Here is an 11,789-nt window from a genome sequence, read left to right on the forward strand (position 1 = left end):
TCAACTTTTTCTTGATGAAGAACCTATCAATCTCCACTTGTTTGGTTCTATCATGTTGCACCGGGTTGTTGGCAATGCTGATGGTTGACTACCAAAGAAGCCACTATCCTCATCATGCTGATCTTTGCTACTGGTGCAAAAGTTTCATCATAGGCAATATCATACGCTTGACTGTACTTTTTTATCGCTAGTCTTGTTTTTTCCCCTCCACCTTCCCTTATGGAGTTTGCTTTACCATGAAGATCGACTTGCATCCAACTGTCTTCTTTTTCCCTTGTGGTAGTGGTGCAATCTCCTTTGTTCGGTTTTTATTAAGAGCTTCAAGCTCTTCATGCATCGGCTTTCCACGCTTTTCACTTGGGGTTCTCTTTAGCATCTTGTCAATATTTGAGTATAAAGACTGAGTTCCATGATGAAATGAATTCTCCATGCAAATGTGAGATGTTAGAATAAGAAATAAAATTCGCAATGTCAACCAAAATGATCAGGAAGATGTCCTGCATTGCTGCGGGGGGTCCTCCTTAATGTTGGGAGATTAGAAGTGGACGAAGAAGGAATAATGTCACCTGAGAGTTTTGAATAAAAGGTGAATGTTGTAGGTGTCTCAAGAGTTGCGAAAGACCAAGATAATGGACTTGTTGGCATTGCAGACTCTCTTCCTTCGTTCTACTTTTTTTTCCGTGTTTAAACTCTTAACTCACCTTCAGCCTGAACCCCACCACCCCTGGGGTCAATCTCCTCAATTTCCATCTCCTTAGTTAATTCATCCGACATCACATGACATGACATTGCTCCCATGCACCACTTCATCACCACCACTACTCTCTCTTGCCTCATATCTCTAGTGTCAGTTGAGTCACCGAAAGGCGAGTTCACCTCCAGAGTGTAGTATGGCTCAAACCCTCTGAATGACATTCATATTCATGAAGAGGCTATTCTCAATCGGGTTCCCATGTATTTAACCCTTTCGAATAACAGAATAATCCACGAACACACATTTCTCAGTCTAGTATCCAACTTCTCTACAAATGGTCTGATGTCTTTTACAAAACATACACATGCAAGTACCTTCAATGGAAGAATCTCACTATTGTCTCCTTTCAACATTTGTCAAAGAGACTTCCGCTCTAGCACTCTTGAGGACATCTTGTTAATCAATTGCGTGGTTGTCAATATTGCTTGCCCTCATAAGTGCTGTGGGACATTCATTATCATTATCATGCTCCAGTCTACCTCTATAAGATGTCGATTCTTCCTCTCTGCTGCTCCAATCTGTGTTGGTGTGTATAGACATGTGATTTGGTATTGTATCCCTTGAGCTGATAGGTAGTCCCCAAATGCTTTGTTGATATATTTAATTTTATTATCAGATCTCAATGCCTTCACAACTGCATCATATTGGGTTTGAATTGTTTTGTGGAAATCTTTAAAGCAAGCGATCACTTTACTTTTTTGTTTCATCTAATATATCTAGGTGATAGGATAGGATAACAATTCATAAAATTAGTAGGATAAGTTTCCCATACATCATAATATATCAAATGAAGCATACCAGAGCTTCTATTCCTAGAACTGACATAATTGATAAGTGCTTCTAATGAGCTTGCCAAACTAACAAGCATCACACATCAGTTTCTTTTTATTTGCGTTTTCATACATAGATGAATTCAACCAACTCAATAAACTAATACTAGAATGTCTCATATGTCTGTGATGTAGCAATAACACATCCTCCACATTCCTCCATGTTTCTCTTACTGCAACACTTTTCACCATGGATGCCAGAGTTGAGTCCATCCCCTCTCAGTCCAAGTACTAGAGTACGTTATGCCACGTTCCAAACCCAAGCGTTCGGTTAGTCTTTTTCTCTTGGAAGATCACCTAAGGAATATCAAAAGAAACAATGCATTTTAATTTGAGAATAATGACATTAATGGATTAAAGGTTTATTGGAAAACTAGGAGCATACAAAACATTAAACAAAGTCATATGATTGATACATCTCACTGTGCCCTTATAAATACATGTTGTCTTGTACCATCAGCAGTCTATATACTCTCTGATACCACTAGATGAGTATATTAAGAGAACTCCCCAACAGTACCTGTCACGTGACTAGAAACACCAAAATCTATGATCCATTTTGATGATCCTGTGGTGGAATAGAGACAAGAGCAAGTGTGTTACCAGTACTTTTGTTGAAATGAGCATGAGTGATTGTTATCCTTTGATGTCGATGGATTTGAGACACCCCCAGCTCCATCTCCTGCTGTTTTTTGCTTCCTCTTCAACAACTCCAGTAACTCGTGATTCTTCTTGGTAAAGACTAATCCTGTCCCAATCTCGTCCTCCACTGCCATCAGATTTGTTTGGTAGTCACCTCTTCCACCTCTTTGGTCAATACAACTATGACCACGATCTCTAGATTGTCCATGTCCATTTGTTTCTCTCTCTTTGGACAAGCTTTGCTCAGGTGTCCCACTTCTCCAAAGTTGTAGCAACTACAGGTCTCCCCTTGGGTATCTGTCATATCTGAGCTCGAGACAACCAAAGTTGATCGCGTACCTGAAAGTCCACTCGGCTTAAAGTGTAGTCTCATGTGACTCCTCCTGTATCATCGCGATAATGACCTCATCCAGGTTAGGAATTGTTGCCTGGGCTTGGAGAACTTATCTCCTAGTCGTCATCTGTGCAGAGATCTCCTCTTTCTTGCACTTCGGATCACCACAACTTTATATAGGTGAGAAGTGATCAAGATCTTGCCACAGACGCTCAAACTCTATGGAGTACTCTTGAATTGATTTATCACCCTGAGCCACTGTCTTTATCTCACGCTGAATTTGGAACATCTTCATGTGATTTTAAGCTAGCTTTACCCAGATGTCTTTTACTTTTCGAATGTCATCTATTGATAAGGCAATCGATGAAACTATCAAATTGAGTAGTTAGGTGTAAATCAATGCATGTGTGGTCTTCCACTCATCCCCCTCAATATTGACACTCTTTAGCTCTACTTCTGTCAGGTATCTTTGTAGTCTCTTCCCTACTAGAGCAGTTTCGATCTGACACGACTAACACAGATATTTGGCCGGTCCATCGAGCTTCAGATCCACAGGAGGAGATTTAGTTTTACCTATGTTGGAGCACATTTTGAGGTAGTGGCTCCCATCAAGATGCTAGTTTTCTATATGAGTCTGACCAAGACCTTCAAAACTTTAGGATTTATCTTCTCCAAAAATTTCAATGCTCTACCTTCTGCATTATCGCTGTCTCCTAACATCCTCAATCACAAGGATAAATCTAGAGCACACATAACATATGTGACTTCCTTCTTGCAAATTTGTGCGATCCGCTTTGTCTTAACCCGCACAAAGCCGCAATCTCTGTCCCGTACAACCGCTTATACCCTTCGCCTCCGTGCTGTTGAGTGGAACTCTAGAAATGAAGCCCTCCTCCGTTGCCTTCCTAACTTTTGAGCCACAATTCCACTGTTTCATACATAGCAAACCCATCGCTGCCTTCTCAGTTAGCTCTAATTGTGATTGTATCTTTCAGGTCGGATCACGTCGCAACTTCTTCGACGTTCTGCATGGCTGAGTCTGTTGCACCGTCCCTATCTTTCTGTACTATCTCGCCTCCCTTGCAGTGAAGCCACGTTTGAGCTGCTCGAGCCACCCTGCCCAGAAGCCATCACCTCCTCCTTCCCTATTCACACGTGACCCATGCTCTGCCCTAGCCCATCACAGCTGCTTCCTTACCAGTCCACTCGTGACCGAAGAAAGGAATGCAACACACAGAAGGGTCACACCGTTGTTTCTTCTCCTCCACTCTGCCTTGCCCGAAACCGCCGTTGTTCCTTCGCACGATGTCGTTCCTTCGCACGTTGTCATCACCTTAAGTCACTGAAGCGTTCGTTGCGACCTATCGAGCATGAGAACGGCTGCTAGGGTTAGGGTTGAGGCTCTGATACCAAATTAAAATTATTTGTTCAAAAAAATCTTGTTCATTTCATTGATGACAGGCTTATATAGAGCCTTACAAGTTACAACATTTACAAATAAATTCTTATACATCATCTATTGACAAATAGGACTCTACATTAGATACAAATCTCAGCACACTCATATTTACTTAGTATGCGCAATAAACTTTTTGCTAGTTTATTGCTTTTTTGGAGCTTAGAAATCCCTCCTATTAAGGAAGTGAATTCTTGAGATTCTCGAATTTTTTTTTGTATCACAACCATATGATATGAATTCTTGAAAGTGCTTTATAGAGAGATATAATGAATGTGCTAATAACAAAATTTGATCTTTAATATTAACAATTACATCAATATTTCTAAATTCTTGAATGATGGAATTAAATTAGTTTATATTTGATTTAATTTGTATGCATTCCTTCATGTGGAGCACATAGAGTGTTTAGTTCTAATAAATTTTTTTGGAAAAGCTTTTTTTCATATACAAAGAATCTAACTGGAGACAAACTTTTTACGGTTATTTTTTTCTAAGATCTCTAACATGACCTTGTTCAACAATCACATTTGAACTCCTTAGAGAAAATTCTCGTCCATCTCTGTTCTATCCTCACTCATAATTTAAGGCATATTGCTATACCTCATTTGTGCTTTTACAAGTCCATGTTGCACTAGTACCACGCATCTTGATTCTCTAAAGATCTTTTTGGGCCATCAAAATTTTTAATCTTGAACTTCGTAGTCATCATACTTTTCATAAATTTATTTATATTCCAATTGTTAGAACAAAGGGTGTCTCAATCAAGGGTCAAATACAATGAATCGCAGAGTAACTGCATGAGATTAATTATCATCAAAGAAAATAACAAAATTTATGTATAGATTGAATAATCATTAAACTTCAAAGTGTGTACACAAATAATTATATGTTATACAAAATTGGATATACGGTCATTGAAACTACTTTGTCTGAGAGAAAGTGCAATTGACTACTTTGAAAATGAGAATTAGACACAAAGAAGGATATGTTGTTGTTGCTTTAGTTATTTTTCCCCCTCTGTTGTAGGAGTTCAAATGAGAATTATTCTCTGCTATAATCAAAGAGCTTATTCTCTTGTTGGAATAAAAAATAGCAACTCTTTTTCCTTCTTGAAGAAGACTGAAAACTTCCCTTATATTCACCTAGATAAACTTAATCTTTTCTTTCTAGGATGACACCCCACTCCTTTCTTTATTACTTCTTTTTGTGGGATGTTATACAAGTGAGGATTATAAGAATTTACATAGTGAAGAGTTAATCATCTAACACTAGTTGTTAATAACCATTGAATATTTTTGTAGTCCTTTTTACTATATTGTAATGTCCATTTAGGATTTTATCGTAGCTACCAATTTTAAAAATTCAAGATCAAATATTATTCAAAATAGTATTGAAATTAGCATCCGTGCTTAACAAAGGAAAGCAAAAACCATAATACAATCTTACTCTTTAAAGGAGATTTTGCTGCGCTGCTTTCAATTAATTCTAGTCTTCAAGCTTATTCACAAAAGAGAACTATTCCTAGGGCCGGGCTCACACCTTTTAGTTGACTGTGTGCATGCCATAAGCCAGCTCATATGAGTTATATTATCTTTCTAGAGATTTGTACCGCATTCAAAACATTTTCCAGCACACAACATAGATGATGCTCTTTCAGTCTTCCTTTGGATTAGTTTGTTATCTTTACAAAGACATACTTTTTCCAGTCATTCTGAAAAAAAACATAAGCTGAGTTTCTTATTTTGAGCAATCAATTGAATGCTTCTGCTTCTCAAGATTAGAGGGCACCAGTTTATGGCATGGACTTAATGGCACAACTTTGTTTGCAGATTTTGTGGAAGTAATCCGCCCTTTATCAAAAGTTTCTAGAAATTCTATGTTTTGGGGAGCATGTCTTGAACGCCATTTCTAATCCTGTGGTGTTCATATAGGAGTAGAATCAATCTTGAAGCCATCTTCATTCAGTTTTTTAGGGATTATTTATTTTATTTGGTCATGACTTGTTTTTTTATATATTTTTTTATTAACGATTGGGTGTTGAATTTATGGCAAATTTTTAAATACAGCTAACACGAGCAACTGAATTTTCTATGAATTACATGAAGTTTTTATTTAGGCAAGGAATGCTTTATTTTACTAGTTCTTACATAAGACATACATAACTGGATAGTTTCTTTAGCGTCTTCTGTACATTGATTTTTTCACCACGTTATGTAGGCTTATCTGTTATTGTTCTTGAATGAGATACACATGATCACCATCTCGCACTGCATTGACGTCATCAATTTCTGCATTCTGTTTATTCACCACCTTTGTAGGTTTAAACCCCTTGAACTTCTGGCCTGCAATTTTCTAAGTTAAAAAAGTATGATTTGTGAATTATATTGCATAGGTTAACAAAATGTCTTCGTAATTTTCACATTTATTTATTTGTATAATATTATGAGGCGATGTGCATTTTAAAATGCTATTTTTTGTCTGTTGAATCTGTATATTCTTTCTGTTATAAGGTTTTATGTCAATGTTTTTGCTGAATGAAAGAGCACCTACCACCAATTATAAGCAGCTCGTTTATGGACTTGGGTAGAAGTATCAACTTCCCAAAATTTTCTCTTGATCCATGTGTTACTTTAGAAACCATATGAATGGTGACTCTAGGTATTGCCAATCTAACTGCATTGCTGAGCATTGGATGCACTGCACCTTCTGACCAGTTTGGTACTGTTATTTCAGGATTTAAGTGTCTAAAATGGGATTCCTGTTCCATGATTCTTTGGATCTGACATTCACTGTTATTGTTGGATTTATTTAGCAGGTTTTCTTCGCTTTTCATTGAGTATTCATGATTGATCTGTCCCTGTTTCTCGAAGAAAGCTCTTTCACAACCAAAATTTTGCACTTCACCCATGTTTACCTTGAAGCATGTATTCTTCATTTCAAATTGTGCGGCCATAGCCAAATTAGAATCAGTACATTCAGGTGCCATCCATGTTTTTCTTGGATCTTGATAGCCTTCCTGGTATAGTAAAGAGAAAAATTGATTGTTTGGGAATGGTGCCAGACCTTTGTGTTCCACTAGTAAATTTCCATTAGTCTCCAGCTTCTATAAAACAATGCATATAATCATCAGCTCTAGCTTCTATTGAAATTTGGAAAATTGTTAAAAGTTGAAAAAGTTGTTATTTTGAAACTTGAAGTGTAATTTAAACCTGGAGAAGGTTGTTCATGATGATGGCTCCATCCATTATGCTTTCTCGAATAATATTAACAAGTATATTCTTACTTAGCCTCAGAATTTGTGATAGCTCGATGGTCCTGATGGTGAATGGTTCGGGAATGTTATATAGAACACCTACTTCGCCAACAATGTCCCCAGCATAGGCTCTTCCTTGAACCTGGATTATTTAGGGAACTTAGTTTGGTTCATAATTAAATTAGTAGCACTCCATGTCTCTCTCTCCCTCCCTATATATATATATATATATATATATATAGAGAGAGAGAGAGAGAGAGAGAGAGAGTGTGTATTTTCCTTGTGGACTCTCTCCGTTTGTTTTGACTACTTTATTATAAGAACTCATGCACGTGTAATTATAAATAACATTACTTGTTCGGACCCATCTGTACTTGATCTGAATTCCTGCAACAGATATAATCAAAATAAACCATACTGTCATACATAGTTCAAAAGTGCCTCAGCATAAACCCGAAACTGAAGAATAGTAGCAGCAACTAACCACTGCTCCTGAAACGAGTATATAAAGATCTGTTGGTACTTCATCCTGCAGAACTATATCTTCCTTGGGTGGGAAATACTCAACCTGCATCTCAGCCAACTGCTTATAACAAGGAGGTGGTGTCAGATATTTATGTCAGAAATTTGCATGAGGGCTGTCTACAAATTTCTGGTTTCAGAACCGTACCAGTTGATTGAGGAAATGATGATGAACTCCTCTGAAAAGATACACATTTCGAACTATAGGAAGAAAAAGATATCTGGAAATGCTTGAGTGAATTCCTTTGGATAGTCCATTCATGCTTTCTTGATGTTTCAATTCTTCTGTCTTAAACCTCAAGCATAAGTGTGATAACATTTGATCTTTTAAATGCCGTGGTAATTGATTTCGTTTCGCAAATGCAGACACAGCCTGAATGGTATCCCTCTATAAGATTGAAAAAGAACTTAACATTAGAAAAAGGTAAATATGACATTAAGTTTGTATGAAAACTTTTTTTAGAAGCGGGCTATAGAGTTCAGTTAATTCATAAACCAATCTAGTAAGTTGATCTTCTAGAAATCATTCCCTGCTGCTATTTATTCATTTGCATTAAAAAAACATTTTATTTGTTTTGATACACTAATATTTCTGAAGTGTCACTAAAAGAATTGAGTAACTTGATCGGTTATTGAAACACTCTGTATAACATTTTTCCATACTAGATGAATGAGATTTAAAAAACATAACTCTCTTTATGATGGAAGTTGTCAGGTTTACTGAGATGTGAAAAGTGGCTTATCGTAATATTTTACTTCAATGTGATTGTTTATAATCTTAATGAAAAAAAGGGGAATAATTAGAATGCTTGATTGATCAAGAAGCTTTATAAACTTTGAACCTTTTTTTTTATATTGATTTTCCTCGTTGCAATCTCAGTGAGTTTCTCTTTCTTCCATCTAATTCTTAATATCTTCTTCCCTTGATTAGTGGCCCACAAAGTAGAGGTGAAAGATATAGTAAGCTGATATTTTAATAAGTCAACCTCATAACAACAAAATTCTTCCCATGAGTGCTTCTATCATTCTTAGGACTTCATCTTTATGAAAAAGAAAAGAGAGAAGAGAGAAGAGAGAAGAGATGAAAGATTGGTGATAATGTTTAGGAATGAGATTTACACAACTTATATACAAAATATATACCTATTATCCTCAATCGAACTTCTATAAATTCAGTACTTACCATCATCTACCTAACATCTACATTATGATACCAACCTAATAAATTCAAAATTATTACTTGCCACCTTTAAGCACCATAAAAGCAGATGGCTCCAACGTGTTGACGATTACACAAAAAAAGCAAATAGAAGGAAGAGGGAGAGACAAAAGAGGGGCTTAATTAAGCTTCTAGCCATGAAAGGGAGAAGCTCTCGACGTAGAGGAAAGAAGAGGGGAAGAAACTCTTGTAATAAGGGATGATTGTAAAAAAAAAACATCTCGTTTTCTATATTTAGCCCTTATTTTTGCTACGGATGGCTGCATTTTCTCTCATTTTTCAAAACAAATAGTAATATATGTATGTATGTATGTGTATATATATATATATATATATATATATATATATATATGTCATTCTAACCATAGCTCGTAGATGCAAATATTTGAGAAACCTTGCTAAAATATAAAGTGGAAGGAACATACAAAGTTTCTCGTACGGCTAGTCCCATGAACGACAAGGTTAGTCATGTTTCCAATGAGGTAGGCTGTCAGTCCCAAGTTGAATAACATGTAGAAAATACTGAACAACATTTCTCTTGGGTTCTCAGCATGTAAATCACCATATCCAGTTGTTGTCAGTGTTGTAATTGACCAATATACTGACGTTACATATCTGACCCACAGGCTTTGTGCTCGAAAGTTTGGCGTTACCACACCTATCCAGGTTCTTCTTGCATCAGGATATCTGTCAGCAATTAAGTAGTTGGCACATCCAGCACAGTGTGCTACAAAAAGAGTTACCTGTAATTTTAATTTTTTCGTAAGACCCTGCTCGAGTAAAGAAGAAAGAAAATACAGAATACTTGCTAGAACTAGTTTGGTGCAGCGGGTCCAGAAATAGTTGGAACGGATGTCTTTCTCAAGCCTGACAAGATGCAAGCACTTTGTCACTTTCTTCGTTTTAGTTGTCATTTATAATTTAGAAATGTTGAGAAAGAGTCTAACCTTGCAAATAAGGAGTTTACTCTACGTAGACGCCAAAACCGGAGCATATTGAGTGCCTTGAAACCTATATCACCGCCATGTTTTGTGAAAAGATGTCTGATTGTTTGAAATGGCATTGCAGAACATAAATCGAACATGAACCACGAGGATATATACCTACAGATTCGTTAAAATTTGTCACTACAATCAACTTATTATACTTTTGAAGATGCTTATTTCAGAATATATATACCTTGTTGTAATTCTCTTGTGATCATCTACCAGAAGACAGGATTTATGATCAAGGTAGGAAACAAAGAAGGTGAGAGCTATATCAATTCCAAAGAAACCATTCACTATGTTATCCACATAAGAAAGCAAATTTGGTGAGTATCTTAAGAAAGCCAGTTCAAATGGGCAAATCCAGGTTGAATAGATTACTAATATGATGAGAAACATCTCCCAGGCTCTGAGAGGAAGACAACAGAAGAGTAGAATGAGCAAATTCCTTCTTCATATTTTAGTATTCAGAAGTGGAGCTTTGATTTACCTGTATCGTGGATCATAAGGCGAAATTATATACTTCCTGAGCTTGGTATACTGATTTAAGCTTGCTCCCAATGGTGGCATTATATCAGTAGAGAAGGTTATGTCACTGCCATAATGGAAACTGTTATCATTGAAGCATTGTACGTAGGATTTAGAGCAGGAAAATCTCATTTTTACTTTCTGATTGCCAAAACGTGGGAGGGAGGGAAGGTGTATATATAGCAGCTAAATGAAGGTCCATGTTAACTTCATTTGGTGGCAAGTATAATATTGAGGTCAAATTAAAGGTGATGAAGGAGCAAAAAAGGTGAGGGTAGAAAAGTTTGAATTTTGCATTGTTTGTGTTTGGATGTGGGCAATGGAAGTGGGAAAGCATGTATCTTTTTTTAATTAAATGGCACTCACTTTGGGAAGATTCCTGAATTCATGGGTACTATGACAGCTTAACGCTGGTATATAGATAAAATCTAAGAGAAACACCGAGAGTGGAAAAAGAATGAAACTAGAAAAAAAAAATCTACGCAGAAAAGACGTTGAATTTAAATAGGTTCGTCCAATGGAAGTTGCCTCTTTTGCAAATTTTATCATACTTTGATTGTCGAGAATTATTACTCTGATTCTATATTACAAAGACAAGATGGCATAGTTTATATGTCATCAATGCTGAACTGCATCCTTTGTACAACACTTAATGTCAAATCCATTTTCTTACAATATCAGGATAATTGCTACATACGAGGCAGTATTTCTTTTTGTTTTAATGGAGATGCTGTAGCCTTAATTGAGTCTGGACCAGCAAAAGTAAAAAAAAAAAAAAAAACCAAAGAAGTTACTAGTCTTATCAAAAAAGCTACTTTGGATTATGCAAAGAGTAAACGAAATGTGTAGTGGTAATCAAATCCCTATTTTCCTTTTGAGATTTGGTTAAAATAATTCAAAGAGTAAACGCACCAAATGTCAGGAGGATTTTATTAAGCTGCAGCTCTTAGTTTTCTTTGGATTTATGACCCTCGTCTAGGCTTCTCTTTAATGACGGGCATTTACATGCATGCCACCCAATTCCTATGTATTTACTTATCCAACACTAAACATTACTTTTTATATTTATAGCATCCAAAATTTTCATATTAAATAAAAAAAACGACCATTTTTTAACTTTGTAAAAGAGAAATACACATTTTTATGCATGTATATGGTGGCATGTACGGAAATATTGACGTTAAGGTGTTAGATATGTAAATACATAGGAATTGAGTGGTATGTATGTGGTATGCATGTATTTATTGAAACTTTTTACACAC

General features: G+C 36.2%; 2 protein-coding genes across 2 annotated transcripts; both read right to left on the bottom strand.

The window, feature by feature from the left end:
* Window positions 1-6,135: 6,135 nt before the first annotated feature.
* On the bottom strand, window positions 6,136-7,866 carry LOC110029718 (potassium channel AKT6-like). The gene is made up of 4 exons (XM_020732139.1): window positions 7,720-7,866; window positions 7,229-7,422; window positions 6,570-7,122; window positions 6,136-6,361 (listed from the first exon to the last, which is right to left on the bottom strand). Exons 1-4 carry the CDS (start codon window positions 7,844-7,846, stop codon window positions 6,246-6,248), a joined length of 990 nt encoding a protein of 329 aa, XP_020587798.1. The 5' UTR covers window positions 7,847-7,866; the 3' UTR covers window positions 6,136-6,245.
* A 51-nt stretch (window positions 7,867-7,917) lies between these two features.
* Window positions 7,918-11,565, bottom strand: LOC110029655 (potassium channel KAT1-like). The gene is made up of 2 exons (XM_020732048.1): window positions 9,439-11,565; window positions 7,918-8,182 (listed from the first exon to the last, which is right to left on the bottom strand). The coding sequence occupies exons 1-2, from the start codon at window positions 9,925-9,927 to the stop codon at window positions 7,931-7,933; spliced, it is 741 nt and encodes a 246-aa protein (XP_020587707.1). The 5' UTR covers window positions 9,928-11,565; the 3' UTR covers window positions 7,918-7,930.
* Between the last annotated feature and the right edge of the window lie 224 nt (window positions 11,566-11,789).

This window comes from Phalaenopsis equestris, unplaced genomic scaffold (assembly GCF_001263595.1).
Source record: "Phalaenopsis equestris unplaced genomic scaffold, ASM126359v1 Scaffold000600, whole genome shotgun sequence".
Taxonomy (NCBI): domain Eukaryota; kingdom Viridiplantae; phylum Streptophyta; class Magnoliopsida; order Asparagales; family Orchidaceae; genus Phalaenopsis; species Phalaenopsis equestris.